The 26,345-nt window shown below is 33.8% G+C and overlaps 1 protein-coding gene across 3 annotated transcripts; it reads right to left on the bottom strand.

The window, feature by feature from the left end:
• Positions 1-3,827: 3,827 nt before the first annotated feature.
• LOC143237850 (G-protein coupled receptor 161-like) lies at positions 3,828-14,798 on the bottom strand. Of its 3 annotated transcripts, none has more exons than XM_076477524.1 (4): positions 13,886-14,798; positions 7,714-7,896; positions 5,123-6,522; positions 3,828-4,043 (listed from the first exon to the last, which is right to left on the bottom strand). In XM_076477524.1, exon 3 carries the CDS (start codon positions 5,782-5,784, stop codon positions 5,197-5,199), a length of 588 nt encoding a protein of 195 aa, XP_076333639.1. In that variant the 5' UTR covers positions 5,785-6,522; positions 7,714-7,896; positions 13,886-14,798; the 3' UTR covers positions 3,828-4,043; positions 5,123-5,196. The 3 variants fall into 2 exon arrangements, with proteins under 3 accessions (XP_076333639.1, XP_076333641.1, XP_076333640.1); XM_076477525.1 differs by lacking the exon at positions 3,828-4,043 and having other exon boundaries at positions 5,004-6,522.
• Between the last annotated feature and the right edge of the window lie 11,547 nt (positions 14,799-26,345).

Below are 26,345 nucleotides of genomic sequence, written 5' to 3'. Positions count from 1 at the left end.
ACGATGTTGGAACTCCATCACATCGTCATAGTCCATGTCGCCACGTAAGATCGTACTTTGTGTGTACGTTTCATTTGAATTTACTTAATCATAAGGTTGTCATATTCAAAGCATACCCTTCTCCCTGATATTTATATAGTTCGTCAAATTTATCGAAATGGTTGTTTTCCAAAATCAATTTCTACATTCCGAACAAATAGAAATCCATGGAAGCTACGTCTGGCGACTTGATTGATATTTATTCGCGTGGTATAGCATAAAATCTCGTTTCATTTTCCAACTGCTTGAGGTATGAGATAACCTCATTTACAGGCAGAAATCGTTCTTGATTGTGTTACGTGGGACAAGTGGATGGCGTTTGCTATTCCCCTTTGTGTTTGCAAATGCTCAACTATTACAAACGCTGCATTTTGCTTACCATGGCTGGGAACCGTCTGACTTGTTGTAGGTCTCTTTCTGGAGAGTCCCAATACCCTCATTTGATACATATTTAACTTTTTTTACAATGCTATTAAGTATAAATGATATTTTCAACTTAGATGTATCAGTATCGTGCGTCAGAAAGGGGTGTTATGTATCTTTCCCAAAAATGATTAATTTTCGGTGGCATCACACTACTTACGAAAAAATAAAACATTGTCAAAATATGGTGTTGATACATTCCTTTCTACAACAACTTTGTATTCGCTGGTTGTTAGGTGTCATGTTTTTTCTGGTGTATTCAAAATAACGTATTCAATCCTCAGTATAATATTTTATCAAGAATTGCTTGCAAATAACCAATAGACGTAAATTTCTAATTTCCTTTTTTTACCGTCTTCCACAAAATGTTTCAAATACAAGTAAATATTCATGTTTGCTCAAGATTCATATTCCTCATATTCTGAATTTAAAACCTTTTTTAAACCATGAACCTTTCACATAGCTTTTTTACCAAGAAGTTTAGGTAATTTATTCCCACATTATAAGTATATATTCAAAACAGAAGACCTCTTAATCGTACTGTAAAACCTAAGTCTGAGTTACTGAAAACTAATCCTTGTTAACAGTTTTAATAAACTGTCTTTCTATTTAACTGAATTATAGTAAGGGTAATTATAAACTGACAAAGTTAAACGACAGCATATACAAGTCATAGATTTTAATATAGAGCACATTTCCTCATACTGAGCGCAAACAGCCCTCGTGTCGCGTTGCGCAAAATTCAAACCAAACCCTCATATTGAAATAAGTAAGTCCTACGGTCATTTAAGAAATGAGATTCTGAAAGAAATCAGCTTTATCAGTGCGTTCTGTCACTTAAATTAATTAACAATGACGTACAATGGTAGGTTTTCTTGATTCTCCATTTAGTATTTGCGGTTAAGGCAATCGACTCGTAATCTGAGGGTCGCGGGTTTGAATCTCCGTCACACCATACATGCTCGCCCTTTCAGCCGTGGGTGCGTTACAAGGTGACGGTCAATCCCACTATTAGTTGGTAAAAGATTAGTTCAAGAGTTGGGGCTCGGTGGTGATGACTACCTGCCTTCCCTCTAGTCTTACACTGCTAAATTAGGGACGGCTAGCGCAGATAGCCTTCGTGTGGCTTTGCACGAAATTCAACAAACAAATAATACAGAGATATCCCTTCTTACGCTTTCACTGAAGCAACACGTTTTCAAGTACACGTATCAGCAGCTGTGACACTTCAGTGTAGTCCAACAAAAACATTTTTCTTTGTTTTCAAAGATCCGTTTTTCCATACCCGTCATGGCCAGGTGGGTTAAGGCGTGCGACTCGTAATCTGAAGGTCGCGGATTCGCATCCCCGTCGCACCAAACATGCTCGCCTTTTAAGCCGTGGGGACGTTATAATGTTACGGTCAATCCCACTATGTGGTGGTGACTAGATGCGTTCCTTCTAGTCTTATACTACTAAATTAGGGATGGCTGGCGCAGATAGCTCTTGAGTAGCTTTGCGCGAAGTTAAAAAAAACATATTTATTTGCCTAGAAAATATTTTAATTTATACATATTATAATTCATACCAATTTATAAGTATTACTAGTAATTACCGAAAACTTTATAATTTAATTTGGTATTTCCATCACGATAACAGTAGTGGAAAAAAAAAAAAACAGTCTAGGCTAATTCAACTGTAAAATCTTAGAAGCTGAAATTGATTGGTCATCTAAATATACTTAGCCTTACGATCCCTAATGAAACATGTTTTCAACTTCTAATGTATGTATAAGTATTATGTTGAATAAATATGCGGTCAAACAAGGATATAGTGGTTTTACAAACCTTTTTGTAATAGTTTATCCGTAAATAACGATATTATGTTGAATAGATTATGTGTGTTTATGTAGTTATTTATTATTTGAAGGACTTGAAGCGTTACAATCTTAACAAAAATCTTTTATTGCGATATTTTAAAAAATAAACGTTAAATTTGTTTCATAAAATAACGTCCATGTAGAGAGAATAATTTGTGTTTCATGAGTAAACATAAGTGCTAATTTTGGTATCGTAACTCTGGTACGTACTTGGTTCCTTAAAATTATATTGCATAGTTAGAAATTAGATAAATTATTGCACATAAATTTTCTAAACGTACAACTAATAGTCGTTTCTTGTAAAGTACGTCCATATAGTGAGGTCATTAAACATTCACGCTGAGCTTATATACAACATATCTTCTAGAGGGAAAAAAATTGTTTTATTGTTCACTAAACCTCTGAAAGAAATGTTTCGTAAAAACATTATGATTTTGCCCTCTATTTATATTCACTAAAATAAGGACAAGTCATTTTTCCAAATGTTATCTTTTGGAACCACCACAAAAGATAAAGATTTACTGTAAACCATTTGATCTATTTTGACGAGAAATAACTAAATATACCTTCAAACTTTTATGAAACAGTATTGAGTTTATGGCCGAAAATATTGTTAAAAACAAGGAAACCCAACTGATGAAACAATGCATTCATATCTTTACAAGTAAGAAAGTAGGGACAGTATACTAATTCAGTTATGTAGCCTGCTCTGATCGGAAGTTAATTAAATAATGTACAGAATATTTCACAGACTTTCCGTAAAAGAGCAGCTGTTTTTATGTCAGTAGGTTTGTATGTAGCAGTTGAAGACGGACCATTTACACTTTCGTGTGGCCATGGAGAAGTAATGAATTTTTTTCAAGTGTTTAATTTCCTTAAATAAGCAGCCATATTTACTTTTTATGTGTCGTTTTGAAAAAGTCGGTGATTATTATCACTTTTTTTAGGACTAGATTTATCCTTTTTATCCTACATCAGAGCATCCTGCGTAATTCCATTTCAAACACAAGAGTCCTTAGTCTTGTCACACAGAACATTTTAACGGAGTAGTATCCACCTCAAGTATCTCCAGAAGCATACGAGCATGATATTGTTAGCAGGAACAATAAATCTCGCACTATTATAGCAACTGCTTGGAAGCTTCTTAGCAACTTGATACTCTAGTTCAATACACGTATTTATGTCTACTCATATAATGTAAACCTATTTTCTTTAAGTTTCATCCTAAGAAAAAATAGTTTGTTAGGACTTTGAAGACCACACTCTTCAGTTTCAGTGTCCTCAAACAAATAATCTCCAACTATTCCTTTATCAGTATTTGACATCTGAGCACCAGTGGCTATTGAATAACGTAATTGTGGAACTCTAAGAGTTGAAGTTTTTAAAACTCGTTCTTGGATTTGAAGTAACTGCTCATCCTCCGCAGCAGCAGTCACAACTAGAACTGGCGTGATAAGTTGTTGTCTGGACGTCTCAGTTCTTTCATCCTTGTCATGAGTTGCTTCCTTCACTGACCTTGAAAGTGAATTTAAACACTCTGTAACACTGTTTTTGCGATCACGACTTTCGTAGGTACTTTCTGCCCAAGACAGTCGCTTAACTGAATGATTTCTCAGGGCAAAACCTTGATTGGGTACTTCTAGAAGTGAAGCCATAGTAATTATAGATTGCCCATTCGGATTATTGTTTCCAAGTGTATAATCTTCAATGGAATATGCCAAGGCTTAAAAAAAAAAAAAAGCTATAATTATTCGTTGTAATTCAGTTGCAATTAACTTTTCTTATTGTTATAAGAAATGTTTGATTTAATTAATTATATATAAATATCCAACGTATAATAGCAAAAAGTTGAGAAATTCTGTAAACTTACTTACACAATTTGAATCGATGCATATTAATGGTTTGTAATATATTTTATCTTTAAGCTTCTTACTTCATTTTTGAAGTTACGTGAATTAAAGATACTACCCTATTTTACGCCTTGTAAGGCGCACTTTTTTATTTTGAAATACCTCGAAAGATTCCCATGCGTCTTCCAAAACAAAAGTGATGGGTTAAGTCAAGAAGTTAGCTTAGGGTCTACTCAAAACGGCCTCTTAAACAGATCGTAATCTCATTACTCATCAATTACAGGTATTTTCAATAGCATAAAACATTCAATTTAATTAATATTATCGATATACTGTAAAGAATATGATGTACTTGACTGTATTTACTCAGTAGGTATAATTCTTATTTTGACGTTATTTTTCACAAATATACTTAAGTATTATGAGTTAGTGAAGAAGCAGTGCCTTCTAATTATTCTACTGAAAGCTTAAATAAACATGCGCATGAAGTTCCTCAAACATTATAATTTTAGATGCCGCTTTTATGAGTAAAACATTTCAGTGGCTCAGTGTTAAGTCTGAGGGCTCATGAAACTAAAATTTGAGTTTAAATACCGTGGAAAACATACCACGGATAGTCCATTATATAGCTTTGTACTTAACAACAAGCCAAAGCTACTCGTAATATTAAATTTTTATTTCTTTTCTTTAAGGATCTAATCGTATAACTATAGTTGAAGATTTCCTGATATGCATTATGTTTTTTTTATAAGAAAAAACAGAAAAATGGAATCCAATACAATTCTTTTTTATTTCCGAATTAAAGTGAAACTTGTCATCAAACCGTAGCTACTCCATCAAGTGCTTGAAATAAAATAAAGCAAACTTGCGATCTATTCAACTTAATTAACTCTAAGTTGGAGCTGGTTGATAAGCACACATATGAGCTCAACACAAATGAAACTAAACATACCTGAATCTTGGCTAGAATGACATTCTTGGCTCTGCTGAGATTCCCATCTCGAAGGAGGTAACCTGAGAGTACACTCAATTGACCGTGACCTTTGTAAGATAGATACTGGAATTTGTTCGATGAAGGTTGATTCCTTCAGATCGATCCCAGAGCAAAATCTTTTTTGACACGCTCCCTATAAGAGGTCGTTGTTGTGGAAGACGTAACATCGTAAACATATCATTTCGTATTGACCTGTTTAACAACCCATAAACAACGGGGTACGTAACAGAACAAGTAAATGCAGCGCTGACGGAGAAGCACTGGAACCAGGCAGGCGCATCCATTCCTGTCAGTGTCCACATAATAGCAGCCATATATGGTAACCAGGAAAAAAGAAGAGTACCAAGGATGATACAGATAATTATGACACCTTTAATCTGTGAACCGGAAGCTAGAGATAACAGCGATGGTCTGCTTGCGAGTATCTGTCTCGAAGTGAATGTTTCAGTAGATGTGCTAGATATAATAACTCCTTGGTTTCCTTGAGAAGAAATGGAAGACCTGTGACTTCCAGCACTGTCCATTGTTTGGCCGATGGTACCAATATGAATTGCACGACCTTTGTCATAGGCGACTCGTAAGATAGTTGTATAACTGAACATCATAATGATGACAGGCATGAGAAAACAAGTCAATATTACACATCCGCTATAAATCCAACTCTTTCCCCAATCTGCCTCACAGAAATGAGTCGCAGGGTTGTAGACGTACCTAAGAGTTCACATGAGACAAGTACTGGTGCATTCAGCTAGAATCTTATAGTGAAACATACACACGAATAGACAAAATTATAATTATTGGTACACTAATACCCCTTTCTGAACCTTAATGACGAAGTGTCTAAGTTGTTATGAGATTTAGAATCAGATGTATAACGATGAGTGCGAAATCTGATTCGTTGTTTTGAATCTTTTCGTTCTTATTGAAATAATTTTACTCACAGGCGATGAAAAGTTTCAAAAACTTTAGTCGACTTGGGATAATAGAAAGAAAAAAAAACAAAATAATGCTTGTTCGTGTTTCACTTGTATATATAATTTTACTGAAAACTACTCCATTTTGTATAAATGGAGGTAGTAACTGGTCTGATCTTTACTTCCGTAAATATTGACTATTTATAAAAAGACGATGTTCCTTTATCCAAATGTTACAATTACAATAACTGTACTTCAACTCAGAAATGAGCCAAGCATGTAAATGTTATTTTCCCTGAAAGAGTTACAACTTACCCAGGGAAACCAAAAAATGGTGGAACAGAACAGCAGAAAGCTTGGGTCCATGTTAAGAGCAGCATGAGAAGAGATTTGGTCGATGTAATCGTCCGTCGGTAGACCATGGTTTTGACTATAGCACAGTACCTTAAAGAAAACGTGATAATGTAATTTTATATTAAATATAACTAAGACATTTGAAGGGATACTAATTATAATTAGTTTCAGTGTATACTAGATATTTCATATCATGGTGAATGGAAGCTTTGAATTGATTCAATAATTTCTTCGTTATAGCATAGTAAAATAAAAATAAAGATCTTTCGTTTGACTATAACTAACTATAGCTGAGCTAGGAATATAAAACTTCACATTTAACTTATTATAATTGCTCTAAGGATCATATACTTCAGCATGACCCAAATTTGGATTAATAAAAGAACTGCAACATGAAAAATAAACTATTTGAGAATACAAAAATAAAACGAAATAAAGGAAAAAGTGTGCTCAAAGCGAAAGGATCAGACCTTTGTTAGCTCAGAGGTAAGATTAAGGTCCGTTAGTGCTAACACTCGGAGTTCAGTCCCTGCTATGACACAGAACAGACCACGTTGTGCACCTTTGCGCTTAACAATATACGTAAAACTTCACGAGGTGTAACCTTAATAAAGATCTCGTCACTCCGTCACTGTTCCTACTACTTACTCCCAGTCTAGAAGCAGTTATGGAAAGAAATAGGGAAAATGTATTAACTTTTTACACAAATACGTAGTGCTTCACGCCAGAGTTTTTGAACGTCCATGTTTAATAAAATAATCTATAATAAATGTTAAAACAGTCTGCCCGGGAGCAAGAAGTGGGCGGGATGTAACATCAAAGTAAAAATAGTCCTAACGGTCTTCACTCCTGTTTATAAAGTTCTTGTGCTTTTCAATGTCATGGTGGAAAGAGACCTGGGAATAAGGGTAGTCAAAATATAAAATCCTGCATCATTGTAACTTTCTCATATTGATAACTTGTACTAATATGTTATGTGAATGTATTTAGACTTAGTTTTTTATTTTTTATTTCAAAATTACGTCCTGTTTAAAAATGTAAGACGCGAGAGGACAAGCGTAATGTCCCTGACAGTCAATTAACGACACATTAGTGTCTTCAGGATCTGGTTCACAAATATGGGGGAAAAGAAACGTATTTTGGGTTATTTCCCGGTTTCTACTTTCTTATTTAGAACACCTTTCTATACGACTTATATCTATTATAAAAAATCAATGTATTGGTTTCGTAAATACAGTTGAATAATATTTCTGTCACTTTGAAAATACTTAGGCAAAATACCTGTCTATAGCTATAGCTGCAGTCGTAAGAATACTAGCTGTAGACACCAGAAGAAAAAGGAAAGCAATGATATCACACCACGCATGGCCAAAAATCCATTGAGCTTTTATGAATGACGTCACGATTAGAGGAAAGATGGTTATGTCTTTCATAAAATTGGAGAATACCAGGCTGAAAACGAATCTGAAAATTGTACACTTAAAGTTAAAAATAATAAATATTTTAGTTAATGGAGATTTATATACATATACACACAAACATGTTTTCGACCCCAACAACAACGAATTAATATATAACAAATGCTTGCTTCATTGAATAACTGTATTAACATTTAAACTATTAATTAATTACGTGTGAAACTCCGACAAGATCGTTCGAAATTCAAGAGTCATTTACTCCTAAAATTTACATTATACGTTTTTCTGAGCTCATTACAATATTACTAAAATAATATTTGGTTTATTTATTTCCATCAAAAACACAATTAAATATTATTCTCATAATAAATCACTTTTAAATATTCTACTCAATAAATCATTATTTACTGAAGAAAGGTTTCTAAATATTTTCTCTTTTTTTTTTTGCTTCATTCATTTAGATATTATCCATTTCAATACGTATTCTGTCATGTTATTCGTGCATTAGTTTTCGTCATATCTTACTTCCGACGACTAATGATACAATTAGCAAACTTTGTTTTTCGTTATACTCCCACTTACCCACACCTCGCCCCAATGGTTAAACAGTAAGTCTGGAAGCTTAAGGCGCTAAAAATCGGGTTTCGATGCCTACAGTGGGTAGAGTGTACATAGTCTATTGTGTAGCTTTATGCTTGGCATCAAAGGAAGAAAATTAACATTATATAAATGCTTGTTTATAACATATTCCTTATATAATCATACTTTCCTAATTTATATTTATTAAATAAACTTCAAATTTTAATTTTAATTACTTATATATATGTACATAACAAAGGAAGGCAGTCCGTGATGACGAGAAAACCCACTTGTAGAGGAAATTATATATTTAAAAACAGCTGGGATAGATAGAGAAAGCACTAGCAGAGGAGCGAACAACGTTTCGACCTTCTTCGGTCATCATGAATTTCACAAAGAAAGAAAGGGTTAGCTGACCACATGTTTGAAGGCGGTTACGTAATTGAGTGTAGGAATGTGGAGAGCGTGCTTAGATGTTGGATATATTTATTAATATAGGTATAAAGGTGTTCCTTTATATTGGTTTATTTTGGGCTTGAGTTGTTGTATAAGTAAGGCTTCTTTAATTTTGCGTTTGTTTATGTTTGTTTCTTTAATTAGTATTTGGGTGTTTTATATGGTTATGTTGTGTTTATTTCATTTGCAGTGTTCGAAAACGTGTGAAGGTGACTTTTTGTGTTCTTTGAGTCTGGTTTTTATTTTTCTACTTGTTTCTTCAATATAGAAGTCGTGGCAGTTATCACATTGTATTTTATAAATAATGTTGGTGTTGTGTTTGTCAGTGTAGTTTTTACATTGTATAGACTTCAGTTTTGTGCCTGGTTTTTGAATGAATTTGGTATTAACTGGAATGTCATATTTTGTTGCTAGTTTTTGCCAAATGTTGGTTATTTTTCTGCTGATGTCGGGAATATATAGTATGTAGCAGTATATGGTTTCGTGATTTTTTAAATCATGGGGTATATTGACGATGACCGAAGAAGGTCGAAACGTTGTTCGCTCCTCTACTAGTGCCTTCTCTACTTATACCAGCCGTTTTTACATATATAAGGGAAGGCAAGTTTCAGTGGATACTTGATAGATTGATAATATTAACAGAAAAACTGTTTCCAACATGCGTGAGTTTTATGTTTACAATGAGTTCCTTTCATAATACTGACACTACCTAATTCTAAAATTACCTAAATTATCTATTTCAAAAATTAATGTATAAACTTACTCAAACCATTACCAAAACTGCATTAAAAAGATAATTACTCCATATGTTAAGAAAAGAGCTCAGACTTTCGACCTAAATGCTCTGGTAATCTATGTTTAATTCTTCAGAGAACAATACCAGTGTAGAATAAACAGAATTGCTAGTTTTAATTACATATATTACTTCAAAATGTTGGGAATTAAAACAATAAATCAATATTATATCTGCGATACAATTAACGTTTTGTTTTGAATATTGCGCTTTATGCATTTGCCGTTCATAATTTTGAACTAATAGAGGAGAGGATGGGGCCCGGCATGGCCAAGCGTGTAAAGGCGTGCGACTCGTAATCTGAGGGTCGCGGGTTCGCATCCCCGTCGCGCTAAACATGCTTGCCCTTTCAGCCGTGGGGGCGTTATAATTTACGGTCAATCCCACTATTCGTTGGTAAAAGAGTAGCCCAAGAGTTGGCGGTGGGTGGTGATGACTAGCTGCCCTCTCTCTAGTCTTACACTGCTAAATTAGGGACGGCTAGCACAGATAGCCCGCGAGTAGCTTTGTGCGAAATTCAAAAACAAACAAACAAACAATAGACTAGAGGACAGGCAATTCTAATCGAGTAGTGGGATTTGACCACCACTCGTATAACTCACCCGTGCTCTCAAAATGCTGAACACGATTTTGTATCAATTGAACGCGAGCCAGGGACGTCACATTCACTGAAAGATATGCTAATCTCTAGTCATTAGGCATCGCCCGACTCTAGGTATAAATGGAAAAAAAAAGTGTTATGTGACTGAAAATTTCCGATTTATAGTTAATTAACAATCAGTTTTTACTATTCTTTATAGTTTCGTACACTTTGGATCTTTCAACTGTTTAGAGAACAACTATGAAAACATCCATTCTGAGAATTTGGAGGTTATGTAATAATATAATACTTGTAGCTCACGCTTTGACATGAATGAGCTTGAAATAACCCCTTTTTCTATACAAAAAGCATCATAAGTGCTAACACATGTTGTTTAGAGACAAATGTAACAGCAACATATAGCAATGAGTTTTTGTTTTCCTTTAACTGATGTAAAATAATAAAAATATTTTGTTATTATTTTAAGCACCAAGCTATACAATAGGCTATCTGCGCTGTGCCCACCGATGGTATCGAACTCAAATTTTAGCATTGTAAGTTTTCAAGCTTACCACTGAATTCCTGGGGGGGGGGAGTTATTTCATCCAGGTGCTTTTTAAATGATACTAAACCTGCTACATTTGAAGAAAATATGTCGATACAAAATACAAATAAACTAAAATATCAGAGTTTACAAGAAACGTCTGTCTTACTTAAACACAGTTACATCATCCTGGGGACACGTATATTGCTTATGTGTTTGCTCAGAATGTAATAATGAAACAAAAACTAAAACCCAAGGTCTGTTGGTGATATTTTACATCAATGAAGTCAAAAGTTGTTCTTCTCTTTCGAAAGAAAGTCGTTTACTTTTATCCATGTTTGTTGAAGATGATATTAACAATGCTTGATTTTCTTAAATAAACTTTACGTTACATAATTGAAACGCAGCTAGTTTAGTTGTTGATTTATTTATGGTTACGTCGTATCGTTTTATTTACAGACGTGCTTTGTGTATGCATACTGTACGGAATATTATATTTTCAGTGTAGCACGCGTTTATATTGAACTGTTATATGATTTTGCTGTTATATACTTAGAAATTCCGACTGATAAATATCCATCAACTATAAATTTTGTTCAGGAAGTTTCCAATATGTTTATACTTGAAATATAGTGATTTGGGAGAAAAGCTTTTAACAAATTTGAGATAAAACTTGTTAGAGAGTTCATCCATCAGTCTTCAGTAGATTTTACCATATTTTTTCTCTGTATTTGTTCCAAACTCGCACACGTGGTTTCAATATTTCTATAAAGCCCTACAATCACAATTTTATTTCAATTCGATTTTTCTTTTAATATTAGTATACGTGTCGAGCATTTCCTCAAAACTACATAGACGTAATCTGCCCCTAAAACGGCCTATGGTTAGGTCACGAGTTCGAAAACTATCAGAGAACATGATCGTCGTTTCAGCCGTGAGGGCATTATAATGTATCGGTCAATCCCATTATTTGTTGATAAAGAGTGGACGGTGGGTGATGTTGTTCTTTTTAATCTATTACTTCTAATTTTGGAACGGCTAGTCTAAACAGCCCTCGAGTTCCTTTGTGCAAAATTAAACAAACCATCAATAATTTTGAACTTATAAATTAAATATTTTAGGAAGATTAAGTTGGGTGTTCAAACTTTGTTCAACACTCCTTTAAGGTATAATTTGAATTTTAAGGTATACACGCTTTTTAATAGCAATTTGTTTGTTGTTTGTATGAGCTTTTGAATCGTAAAGACCTTAGAAAAGCTAAACAAATTACGGGTGACTTATTATGCCATGTAAAAGTTGTTTTATTCAATAACATCCAATCACAAGCTGTAAAACGCCATTTTTTAATTTTAGCACAAAAAATTCCCCAAAACATTTGAAATGTCATAAATGTTATTAAACTTGTAAGTATGCACATATATTTTATACAGTTATTGCTAGAAGCGGATCGCCGGGTAACAAATCAAACCTCACTTTGTTTATAGTCAACTTGGACTATGTTAAGATTATTAGTTATTTAGTGGTATTCAGTGTATTAGTTATTTAGTAGTATTCAGTGTATTCTGAATATAAGTTTTTAATTAGACTATCTTTTTAGTCAAAGTAGACAGAATGTCAGGAAAGGCGGTGCTTCCATCTGTTTTTAATTGTTTTTACTTGGAAATATGTCCTACTTTCTTTCTAAAACTAACGGTGTAGTAAATTTGTTAACTGTGCGTATGAAAATGATAAACTTCAGGGTAAAGTGAAATTAGTTGAAATCATTTTATTTTAACAAAAAACTGTTTTAAGTTCTACCATACCAGGTAGTTACGTACTGGTGAATATTATGGTAAAACATAATTTGTCTATACTTTTGTCTTATGTATTCGCAAATGAAATTGCGAGGTGAAAATATATTTTGCATGTAATAATTTCGTTCATAGGTTCTGATCGGCTGATAATTCTTCTTTACAATGAAGAATGTTATTGAAAACTTAGTACTAAAAATTAGTTCCCGCAATGACACAGTCTGTAGAGCTAAAAAGCTAGAAACCGGATTTCGATACCCATGATGGGAAGAGCACAGATATCCCATTGTTTAGCTTTGTGCTTAATTTCAAACAAACTAAAAATCTGAAATGTATAACATGTTTAGTTACGATTATATGGTTGATTAATAAATGTATTCTGATTTTACATGAACAGATCTTGACGGGGAGTATACATTACCCTGAAACAACGTGTCACAGAAAAAAAAACAAAAAAAACTGGTATGACACAAATTACAACATACATAGGAATATTTAAGAACTGTGTTGTTGTTTTTTCTAATAAAAAATAAAGTCAGACTTTTCCTTAAAAGGGTGAACGACCTTGACAGGTAAGATCTTTTGAGAATATCTTTCTAGACTGAGAGAAAAGGTGGCTAATTAACAGTATCCACAGCCAACTCTTGAATTACCCTAAACGATTGGACCGTTATTCATGTAAAGATTCTAATGCGTTCAAAAGACAATACATCAAACTCTGAAAATATTTTGATCATAGTACATAACAGGTCTTTTGAATTTCAGTATATAATATCAAATAAATCACGAACTAATTCTGACAACATATTTTTTGCCATACTTAGTTTCGAGTTGATGAATAATAATGAACATCATAGAACTTAACATATTAATAAATTGAGCAACAAAGAAGTACTCTAGAGGAAATTTATGTCTCAGAATAAAGTTCTTTCTTCCTTTAATTATTGTTCTATGTGCTTCACAGTTTGTATTATGATTGCACGAGTTGTACCAATGAACTTACGTGCCTTTCTACAATGTATTTCAACATTATGCAGCGAAAAAAAGGTATGGATACTTCAACGTTAACCAACCTCTTGTAAAATACTGTAAAAATATTATGTCCTTTCATTTCCCAAAAACTTCTGAATTATTGGTTTCAAAACTCTGCAATAGGCATGTACTATTCCAAGCCAGTCTTACTATCGTGCATTTTTAAAATTATATTGCGAACCGAGAAAATTAAATTTATATCTTGGATGTCAATTAGAATTTAATAAGCTACTTTTCAAACCTTAGCAGCAAAACACTTACCTGTTGCTAGGTGACATTTTTCCTTTTCTCCACAGGGTGAGGGTGACAAGGAAATTTCCGACCACTGATGACACAAAAATAACGACCAGAACGATGGAATAAATTACAATCTCTTCACTCTTGTTAGCTTCCAAGCTCTCTGGAGGCTGAATAATATTTGGTAATTTTGTGTGATTTGTTGAAAATACCATACTGTAAGTTCTAGACGTTCATCGCTAGATGGATAAATACTTGCCATTCATCTTCAAGATGAAAACAAACTAAACGTTCCAAAGTAAAATGTGAATAGAACAGTCAATATATTTATAATGTACATGCATATAAAATCAGAAAATCTCATAGTCCAATTAAAACATACTTACAGTTTATATCAGAGGAAGGCACGAAATGCCCTTCATACGTATCTAAATATTAGTCAAACAACTTTCTCCTTGAGATTTAGTGAGGGTCTTTTTCTGAAAGTCTGATATACAAATTATCATCTGATAGAAAGAGAAAACAACGTATCTTACAAACTCAGTTGCGTAAAGAATACAGTCACGAACTAGTGATCTTATGAAATGTGAAGTTACTCTTATCAGGAATAACTTAATCCAAGCACTTGTATCAATCTTTACTGTTTCTTGTGACAACAACGGGACTGGTTACTTAATAACCCAACCGATTACATCACACGAGAATGATTAATTGTGTTGTTGAATGAACTGGTTAATTACGTTGAACTTTTCTTCGTACATCCGCCAACTTCTAGTTCTAACCCAGAATGGTGTGGTTACGTTTAAAACAAAGTTTCAGTGTACGCTGTTTTTGCGTGGCTGATATTTTACTACAAGTTCAAAATAGGACTTGTTTTAATCGCCGATAGCCGGAGCTAATTTTAAAATGAAATAAAAATTGAACGTTTCACAGGTCCTGTCGTTACATAAAAACTTTAGACGTCTGAAACAAGAGTGATATATATGTAAACTGTATGCGTTGTATTACATTAAGATATTAACAAACTCTTTACGGTTAAACGTAAAAAAAAAAATTCACATAGTGAAACCGTAAGTAATAAATAGTTTTTATTTTGGTATTTAGCATATGGTGTGAAATATGACAAAACCTATTTTATTAGAAAGAATAATGTCTATACAGTATTGTGCAGCGGAGATCGCGATAAGAATCATTAACACCCGTATCATATAATGCTTGTGTTATTTTACATCATATCTATCCCATTAATTTCCTGGTAATTCCAGTCCATTTGAAAAGGTACTTAAAATGTACTCTTCTTGAAATTAATTGCATCCAAACATCTTGATAAATACTTACTATTTCGTACAAAGACTGTTTAAATATCATGTTCTGAAAGAGAAGTGTGAGTCAAAGTTAAAATAAGTCTTGTTACAGAGTACACTCTAAAAATAAAATACGCAGTACACATTAGTATTTAAAGAAAAATCGAAAATAAGCTAAACATAAAAACTAAGATGTGGTCAGTTATGATAAAAACATTTCTGAGCATATAAACACCATTAGACAAAATATTCATTTTGGAGTAAATATATGTATAATTTTCACGTGGACGGATATATATAGTTATAATTTTATGGAATATATTTACTTATTATTAAGTAACTACTTAAGAAAAGATATCCTTAAAACTCCACCTTATAAACATGAACTAACGTGAATGGTTAATACATTATTTTAAACTTTTCAATTCCTTTCTTTTTTCTCACATAAAATCATTGGACTTCACAGGTTTTATTGTTTATTCATAATAATTAATTGTAAATGTCGAAAAATGTACTGCAAAGTACGGAAATAGTTTGTAAGCCGTATGTGAAATATACCATTAAAATGCTTTAATTTTCTCTTTCTTTGTTAAAAAGACTGATCTGAAACTTTGTACGACGTTACTTTAACTCATTTTTTTGCGTGTTTTTATTACAAGGGCTATCACTCTTTCAGCCCTTTTGGGTACCAGATTTTGTGAAAGTTTTCACATTTACAAAATTCCTATGTTATCCTTTCATATGCAAATATCAGAAATTTCTGAACCCAAATTACCTAACAATTATTTTTTGTATGAAATATAGAGTAGAAAAGTTGTTTTGTTTTCTGCAATGATTTCGTTATATTGTTTTGATTTAACACTTACGTTTAAGATGAAATTTTATCATCTAGCTATCACCAATATACGGCTTAGCAGCTTAAATAAACAAGTTCTTGTGAAAAAAAGGAAAAATACTGGAGAGGTATTTAGGTTAATTTATAATTTCGTTCACCAAAGGTGAACGAAAATAACTAGGGGCGGTCAGAAACTACTGTTTCTCTTCACCCCACACGCGACGAGAGAAAATTTCTCAACGGAGTACGAGATTGGTGAACTGGACTTGAGTGGCAAGATATTTATTAATCTGGAGTGGTAGTCACAGATGACCCCGAACTTAACATACTTGTGTGACTGTTTGAGGAGCGTCGAAACCAGCTGCGGAGGAGACCGACGAGTCGGAGAGAGATCGAAGACTGCGGCGAGAGGCTCAGCACCTCATTCACATCCATTTTAAGGTTTTTTTGACGTAAATGTGGTCGAAGAAAGGCGAGACGAGCAGAGAGATGTAAACAGTACGTCAGCCTAGTTAAAACTCATTATCTAGATTAACAGAAATGTTTTATACTAAAAGTTGATGATGATTAAGATGCATTCTTACAGACCTCTTTTCAGGGCTTGGATCTATAAATCCTAAGAAAAAAAATTTTGATGTGGGAGGAAACGGGAGTACCCCGAAAAACCCACTTTCACTGGTGGGGCGCCGAAAGTTCTTGCGAGAAACATCGGTGTTCACTTTAATAAACTGACATTAAACTATATAAACATATTTTAATAACTTTGTGTGGAAAACAGTATTGAAAATTTGCTAAATATTTCTTTATAAAATATAAACCCATTCTCTAGTGAAAAAAGCAGATGGATATAACAATTAAGTTTTCTCGTAGTTTTCTTCCTGATGTCGATTTTCTTAGCAGTACTGAAGGTTGTACGTTATTACAGGCTGTTTTGGGATTTTGTCATGGAGTCTTATTACAGTTAAAGGTTAGATGCATGACATGTGCACTAATATCGTATTCTGTTCTAAATGTTGAGTTTTCATATTCATAAAATGAAGAAAGAATATTTGCTACTGAACATTTTGCGACCCCTGTGGCAGACGTAGGCAACGACAACCGCTGAGCTGCACTGTGAAGTGTACACCCACCCACTCAGTGGTTTCCAAGGTTTGAGCTGCAGGCTTTGAAACACATATTTATAGATTAAATGTACTATAGCCTGTACACTTACATTAAGTTAAGCAAAATAATGTGCCCAGCGCTCAGTTACAAGTTTTGACCCCTATTATTAGCTTTTACAATGAGAAGTTTCCCCATGGCCTTCTCTGCAGCTTTTTAATTGTTTGGGTCACGTTTATATAGAGAAAAGCGTCCATTATAAAATGAGTGTTATCATCAGATCTGAGTTAAGTGTCTTAACCTGTATACACTGTGGATATATATAGATTATTATTTTATGCTAAACCGAAAGAAACATAGAAGACAGCTACCGCTGAAAAACACTGTACGTCATAAACAGATATGACTTTGTTTACAATTTAAATATCTATATGTTCTTTAATAATTATTGAGTTGACCCTAAACAATATTAAAACATACAGGTAAGCAAAAAACACAACTTTAGCAAAAATATGTCATTGGAAATTGAAATCGATTCCCCTTTCTGTCACTCAATGACTCGAGACTTATCCCAACTAAACTCTGGATATAATGGAACGTGAGAATAAACGCTTCAAGATAGATATTTTGCTATTCTATAGTCTGAACTATTATATTATGAACTTAAATCAGTCAAAAATATAAAACCACCCTTGACAACACTTAACCTCTCTTATTGAGTCCTACTTTTTTTGTCTAGAATAGCCAAAGAGTTCACGATAAGTTTAGTTGACTAGTCACTTTTCCTCTAATCTGCAAGTTCGAAAATAGGGCATCTGGGGCAGATATTCCTCGTGCGGCTTAGCGGGAATATCTTAAAAAAAATAATACAGGCTTGCGCTAGACAAAACACTGTTGCATACTAGTTTGTAGGGGAAACGAGAAAGAATTTAAAGAGAGACTGTTCGAGCAGCAGTGAATTGTGTGTTTAATGTAACAGAAACTCGTAACTATATACAGCTTTTTGGATCTTCAGGACTTGAAAAAAAAACTTCATAAGTAAACGCTCTATATTTGTTTCTAAACAGCGAGAGAAATTTATAATAACCATATTTTCAAGCCAGTGGAAACTTGAGTAAAATAAGTTGAATCGCAAAAATCCAGGATCTATATTTCCTATTTATATAACTGAAATCACATTAAATTATTTTTGAATTATACCTTGAACCTTAAAACACTGTAACATTCTCAGAAATATGATGACTACTGTAGTATGATATTAGCCTTTTCGAAAATGCTACTATATGCCAACTCAACCCAAAGAATACGAGGTCTGTTAAAAAAATACGCGGACTGACGTCATAAAACAAAATATACTTTATTTAGAAGTTACAGGTCTGGGACCCCTTCAAAGTATTCTCCTTCCCAACGCACACACTTATCCCAACGGTGTTTCCACTTGTTGAAACAGTCCTTTTGTAATGCTTTTGTAATGTCCTCCAGCTCCTTCGTCGCATTTGCCTTAATCTCGGGAATCGTCTCAAATCTTCTTCCTTTCAAGGGTCTTTTGAGTTTGGGGAACAAGAAAAAATCGCAAGGAGCAAGGTCAGGTGAGTAGGGGGGGGGTGGGGAAGAACAGTGATCGACTGTTTGGCTAAAACTCACGAGTTCTGAGGGCTGAATTTTGCAGCAACGCGGTGCATCTTCAATTTTTCGGTCAAAATCTCGTAACAAGATCCAACTTATATCCCACACTCTTCAGCAAGCTCCCTGACAGTCAGATGTCGATTTGCCCGCACCAGGGTGTTGATTTTGTCGACGTGTGAGTCGTCAGTTGACGTGGAAGGACGTCCAGGACGCTCATCATCTTCAATGGACTGTCGACCATCCTTAAAACGTTCATGCCACTTGAAACATGCCGTACGATTCATAGCAACATCACCGTAAGCCGTGTTAAGCATAGCAAAAGTTTCAGTCGCAGATTTTCCAAGTTTAACACAAAATTTTACAGCAAGTCGTTGCTCCTTCAGGTCATTCATTCTGAAATCCGCCAAACGAAAAAATCGCACTTCACTTAAAACCGCGTAGCTAATACACAAATGAAGGTATCTGGAATCTGGAAATGGCGTCGTAATCAGCTGATCTGTGCGAACCTAGCGACACCAAGCGGATTCCCCTGGAACCAACTGGAGCCGCGGAATTCAAACAGTCCGAGTATTTTTTGAACAACCCTCGTATATTGTAAAAGTAGAATCACGAAGAAAAAATACTGTAGTTTTATTTGGTGTAACAAGTAAGGTTATCATTCACTTGGACTGTTGGTTTCTTACTACCAAGATTAACCGTTTATTATTGTTTATAGGTTTTAATTATCAATTATTTTGTTAGTGGCGACATAAAGAAAAGAAGGATCTTTTCAGAATTACTTTAGCACTCAGTATAGACAGACCGTAAACTGATGGTTATGCAATGGAACACCTTTTAAAAGAAGCAATCTTTAGAGATCGTATAGAGGACTTAGTGATGTTAACGATGTGAACAAATAAACATTAAGACAACGTCTTACGTAATGGACAGATGCTTTTTTTCTTTTCTGACGTCATCAGTGATGTGGGTTAGAAAAGGATTCATTTGACTGATTCACTGACTTAAAATCGAAGCCAACATTTAGAAGAAGTTTGTTTGTTTTTTGTCACCAATGCAATAACCTGACAATAAAAGTCACCGCTATCATTTTAGGAAACAACGCAAGAGGCTTCATCCAATGAATCAAGAAATTCCTTTTCTTTTTTTGGGGAGGTCGTAAAGAAGAATGCCCTAGAATATCTAACACTGCGCACGTAATTAATGTATTTATAAAACCTAAGACTTTGAATTATATCTTCTTAGATCACACTAAATTACAAACGAGAAAACAAAATCTGATACCACAGTGGAAAACTGTCAGATAAATTTCTTTGTGTGAAAGTGAAATGATCATACCCGTACTTTTCAACAGATAAATTATAATAAAATATAGAAAAAATATAAATCATATGTACACACTTTTATTATGAGTAAAATTAGACCCAATTAAAATACGAGAATAGAAATCTCACTATTGTGGCTACATATCACAGATTTGTTGTTTTCTTCGAACAGTTTGTTTGTTTGTTTTTTGAATTTCGCACAAAGATACTCGAGGGCTATCTGTGCTAGCCGTCCCTAATTTAGCAGTGTGAAATTAGAGAAAAGGCAGCTAGTCATCACCACCCACCTCCAACTCTTGGGCTACTCTTTTACCAACGAATAGTTGGATTGACCGTCACATTATAACGCCCCCACGGCTGAAAGGGCGAGCATGTTTGGCGCGACAGGGATGCGAACCCGCGACCCTCAGATTACGACTCGCACGCCTTAACGCGCTTGGCCATGCCGGGCCGTTCTTCGAACAGCTCTAAAACGTTTAACTATATCTTATTTTAAAACACTAAAGTTTTAGACTCAAACATTAGAGAAGCCTAAACTTCGTTTACTTGTCTTATATTAACATTACTTTTGCTCCCCGGGGGTTCAGCGGTAAGTCAACAGGCTTACAACGCTAAATATTGAGTTTGGATATCGTGGTGGGCAGAGCGTGTAGTTTTAAGCTTAAAAACATTAACAATGTTTCATGCTGTTGCATTGTTTGATTCTCTTGTTTTCAAACAATTCTTCAAATAATCACATAAATTGCAAAACTATTCTATCTGTGAAGGAGAAATAATTTAAGTTCCTATTTGATTTATCTGCTTCTTTAGAAAAGTTTGTGTTTTCTTTGGCGTTTTAAGCAACATAATTAAGAGAAATATTTTTTTCTAGATCCTAAATGTTATATTCCAGTACGTGTCGGAAATTAATACACAGCATTCATAATTTACATCATCTCGTGTACAAAAAATTGTTTTAAATTCGTATTTTTTATGAAATTAGGAAACGGAACTTACCAGTTCTTTTCCACAAAACAAAATTTTTCGCAGAACAAGCGAGTTCTTTTTTTTAAGAAAACAGAAAAATAATCTAATAAACGATCGCTAATGATGTTACTTCAACGTGAGTCTTGTGCGAAACTTTTCTTGTGTGCACGCTAAAAGGAAAAGCACTAATCTTCGTTACATTTCTTCGAAACAAGGAACTTCACATACAATGCTGAGTAAGGTTCAGCCTCTTAGGTCTTAGTTCGCCAATCAGAAGTACAACATTCTACGATACCATCGTCATTCTTTTGTTTTTATCTTAGTTTCTAAACAAAACAAATGGTTCTCATTAATGTTCACGAGTCGGTTCTTCTCTGGTGGATGAACTTCAGCATTAGTGAAAGTCTCGTTAAATACACGTGGCGAAGAGCATAAGAAAATAAATGCGACCTGTCGTCACGAGCCAGGTACTGCATGAGCATCCAGGATCACTTGCATTCAAGGATGTATTTACATCATCAGTTCAAATTTTTATGAGTTTCTGTATGTATACTTTGGTGTGTTAACTAGAGCTAACAACTCCACTAGCTACTCCGATGTATCTCTCATCGAGGCTCGCAGTATAGGGGCGAACAAGTTTATTTTTGTTACCGCCATATGGTAACTCTCAAACTTACTTCATGGAGAATTTGATAAAATATACACCAATTTGTGTAACATCAATGTTAACAAAGATGTGATTTTAATGATGAGTGAAATTTGAATAAGAAATTACACAAACGCACAATTTTCAAGTCAAAATCGTTTGTTTTTGAACATTCTTTAAACAAACTGACTGTAAACACCATTCCGCGCGTTGAAAAATTAACTAGTCAACATATCTTTAGAAGTTTGTTTGTTTGTTTGTTTTGGAATTTCGCACAAAGCTACTCGAGGGCTATCTGTGCTAGCCGTCCCTAATTTAGCAGTGTAAGACTAGAGGAAAGGCAGCTAGTCATCACCACCCACCGCCAACTCTTGGGCTACTCTTTTACCAACGAATAGTGGGATTGAACGTCACATTATAACGCCCCCACGGCTGGGAGGGTGAGCATGTTTGGCGTGACGGGGATGCGAACCCGCGACCCTCAGATTACGAGTCGCACGCCTTAACACGCTTGGCCATGCCGGGCCTGAAACGAACCAATGTCTTTAGAAGTATAACTTCGTGTTATATCCTACGTTCCTTCAAAACATTCTCAGAATATTAATTACAGTTTGTTATGTATTATAATTTATCCCGGCCGAGTTTCCTTTTTATTGTGTTATGTATTACAATTTCAAATAGCCTGAAACTGAATTAAATTGTAATTTAGATGTGAATGTTAATTAAATGTCAATATGTATCAGATTTATGACATTTGCTGATAAGATTGAAAAACATAATTCTCTTTTTTTAACACCAATATATTTTAATATACAAAAAACAATACAATTTATAATAACAAACAGTTATTATAAATAATGATTTATATTCAAAGGTTTTACAAAATTACAAATATATTTAGTCTTCTATCTGCTCTGGAACTGAATATTTTATCGACGGTTCACGATGAATGAATTAATTCTATGTTGATACATAGATAGTCTTCACATGACAGGAAGCGAGTTAGCTTCTTCACACAGGAGTTTTTCCCGACAAAATATCTGATATTCTTGTAGAAATACTAACTTCCGAAGTTAATTCACTGAAGTTAAACTGTTTGTAATGTTTGAAATTTATAAAGGTTCCTGGTCAAATATCTGTAGTTTTCCTATTAACCTTCATCAGTTTTCATTGGCCAGTTGTATTTTGATTGATTTTATGTAATTCACAATATCATCCTCTGACACAAAAATATTAAAACGTTCGATATTTTGCCGTCAAATAATTTTTGTGAATAAAATGTTGCATAGGATCTGTGTGTACTTTAAGTAATATACAAATTTGTAGCTCTGTGTCTTTATCAGTCATTGTGTGTATGAACTCACAGAGGTTATCCATTGTGATAAACAGTGATTACGTATTCAGATCTCAACTGAAGTGAAGTCATACGTACAACCCACTTCAGAGACGTTTCCAGAATGCCTGTGCAATACAGAAAGGTGTCAAATCTGCCTTTGCAGATCTAGGATTGCTTGACACAAGACAGCATGCTGGTTAAGGTGTTCCAGCAACAAAAAAATTATATTATCTTTGCCCAAGAATCGCGACAGGAAAGTCCGTCAAGCCTATACAGTGTACGGTGTGTTCAGTGTTTGTAAAATGACTGGTAAAAGATATGAGTAACACTTTATGTTCACTCAGAATAAGTTTTGTTTACATGTTGTCCAAAATTTGGCATTTGTTTAGTTCAGAAACAAGTTTGATGTAGTTCGACCCCCTTGAGTCCTTTTGAACCCAAAGCACATTTTGTGAAAATTTAATGTTTTTGTTACATATTCGTGAAATCTGTTTCTACGTTCATTATTTTATTAGTTTTAATTGTGAGATGTCAATTAGAAAAGAAGTAGCTCTATATTATAGAAATATATGTCAATGATGACAATGTTTTGTCTAAATATGAAAAACTGGGCATAAGCAAATTTTATATTTTAAATACTAAATCACATATTATATACTTATGGTATTCAGTCTTTCGTATGGACACCAGGAGTACTGAAAGGTGGATATTTTAACGTGTACTGGTGAGAGTTAATAAGCGTTTATTACAGTTATAGCTGTCGAGGTTTACAGTACACTAACTGTAACAAACCAACAATATTACTCTATTTTACCGCGTGTTGCGATGGCTATTTTTTATAATCATTAGGCGAGATTTTCGAAATTTGTTTGTTTAAAAAAAATACTGGCAATCACTAGCATTTAACATACATACGTAGTACTTTGTTAATTCTTGCGCTCGAGAATCTTCTACAAATTTAGAGAACAGGAAAAACTGTTGCAGTACACATTTAACAGTACAAGTTACACGCATTTCTAAATATATATTTAACTAAAACAAACATCGATATTAAAATAAATATATATTAGTAAATCAGTTACAAGTTCAACATGTTTCATTGTAATGACAGCAACCTTAAAGAACAACAATTTATAAATATTCATTGGAACATCTCTCCAGTTCACAGTACGTATCCTTTCTCATGTGTTTTATAACAAATTATATTGCCTCTTAACACCATACAAGGCTCGGCATGGCCAGCTGGGTAAGACACTGGACTCATAATCCGAGGGTCGCGAGTTTGAATCCCCGTCATACCAAACATGCTCGCCCTTTCAGCTGTGAGAGGCGTTATAATATGATGGTCAATCCCACTATTTGTTGGTAAAAGAGTAGTTCAAGAGTTGGCGGTGGGTGGTGATGACTAGCTGCCTTCCCTCTAGTTTTACACTGCTGAATTAGGGATGGCTAGCGCAGACAGTCCTCGTGTAGCTTTGCGCGAAATTCCAAACAAACCAAACATCATATCATATGAATATCGTTCTATTTGTGAAAGTTAAACAATTAGATGCCACACGACCAATGATTTACAAGAACTACAACTGTTTAAATGTTAAACAGTTCTGATATATATTTGTAAAGCCACACGTAGAACCACATAAACATTTTATTGACAAATTGTTTCGAAAAAGAAAGAGTATTGAAGTTAAAAATTCTATACTCAAACTTCAAACTTCTTAATCGTGATGATGACTGATTTCTGTTAATCTGATTAGAAATTTTATTTTGTATAATTATTTAATGCAATTTATAGTGTTCATTACTAAATCATGTTCGACGTTTTTCGGAAGTTCAATGGTATAGCATCAGCTAACTTTACATTTTTGAAATCTTATAAATTTTAACTATACTGTACGTAATCTAGGTAATAAATCCAAGTTCTCTAGACTCAATTGATTTTAACCCGCAGCACTTTTATTTTTCGAAAGCATTAGCTGGAAATATTTTATTTTTCAGGTTTGGTTGAAAGTTATCGTTTTATATCAGTAAATCGGTTACTTAGTATGATACTCATAACAATTATAAATATTTGTTATTTTATTTAGATGAGATATTAATTTATGCAACAGTTCATTACTTAGTGTGTTCTTTTCTTTTTGAGCAACAATGCATCTCGGTGAAGCATTATTTGGAGGTTAACAGAGTAGAATGACACGAGTTCCGTATATAATTTGAAGTTCCGCTCGTGTTCGTACCTGAGACCTGGAAAGGATAAGCTATCAGAGTGGATATCCTGTTTAACTAATTAACATTATCACATATTTTAGTTGTCTTATCATATTTTTGCGTTGTTTTCTATGTCTTACAGACAAAAAAAAATTGATGAAGAATGATTTATGGTCAGAACAGCACGTTTAGATAATGTGCCGCCCCCTATTGGTAGTATGGTATTTCTTCGGATTTACAACGCTAGAAACCAGATTTCGATATCCGTGGTGAGCAGAGCACAGACAGCCAATTGTGTAGCTTTGTGCTTAATTACAAACAACGGCAGTGACACTATCAGTGATTCACCGTCCCATGACTAACAAAAGCTCATAAACCCCTCCGACGGTATAACTTGAAACTAACTTAACATATAAGATAAATTAAACAACACAAGTTTCTGTTGAAATAAAGACTCGGATAGCAGAACTATAAAAATAGTACAGCAGAAAATAAAAGTCGAGCAATATATAATGAAAGTATTAAACACATAATTAAAGTAACCAAGTTAAATGCAATTAAAAGAAAAACGATTTGCTAAATATACTGAGTTGTATTTAACACCAATATCTTGACTTTAATTATATCATACGTCACTTACTAAGCTAGAACTCAGAGAAGTAATGAATACAGTTAAACCTGAAAGAACGAAACGGTACGTATAAATGGTAATATCTCAGTTAGAATAAGACTTAGACGAAAATGAAATAGCAATGATAAATAGCGCATGGACGAAAATGAAATAACGATGATAAATATGACATGGACGAAAATGAACTAACAATGATAAATATGACATGGACGAAAATTAAATCACAATGATAAATATGACATGGACGAAAATTAAATAACAATGATAAATATGACAATCATTTACCAGAAATGAATATTTTACTATATAGAACTATTATACAATCTTGCTTTAACTTTAATAAGAGCTTAATTATACTAACGGGAATTAAATATAACAGTGTTCGCCATACAAAAGTTATTCCTCTGTCACTTTAGAGAATTAGTTAATAAACTGAGGTGTAAATTTGATAATTTTGAAAATGTTACAATGTTCTGTAATATTATTAATCCATGATCAACAGCGAAAAA

Source organism: Tachypleus tridentatus, chromosome 13, assembly GCF_004210375.1.
Source record: "Tachypleus tridentatus isolate NWPU-2018 chromosome 13, ASM421037v1, whole genome shotgun sequence".
NCBI lineage: Eukaryota > Metazoa > Arthropoda > Merostomata > Xiphosura > Limulidae > Tachypleus > Tachypleus tridentatus.
Note: the sequence above shows the minus strand (reverse complement) of the source record. Positions and strands in the feature narration are given on the sequence as shown.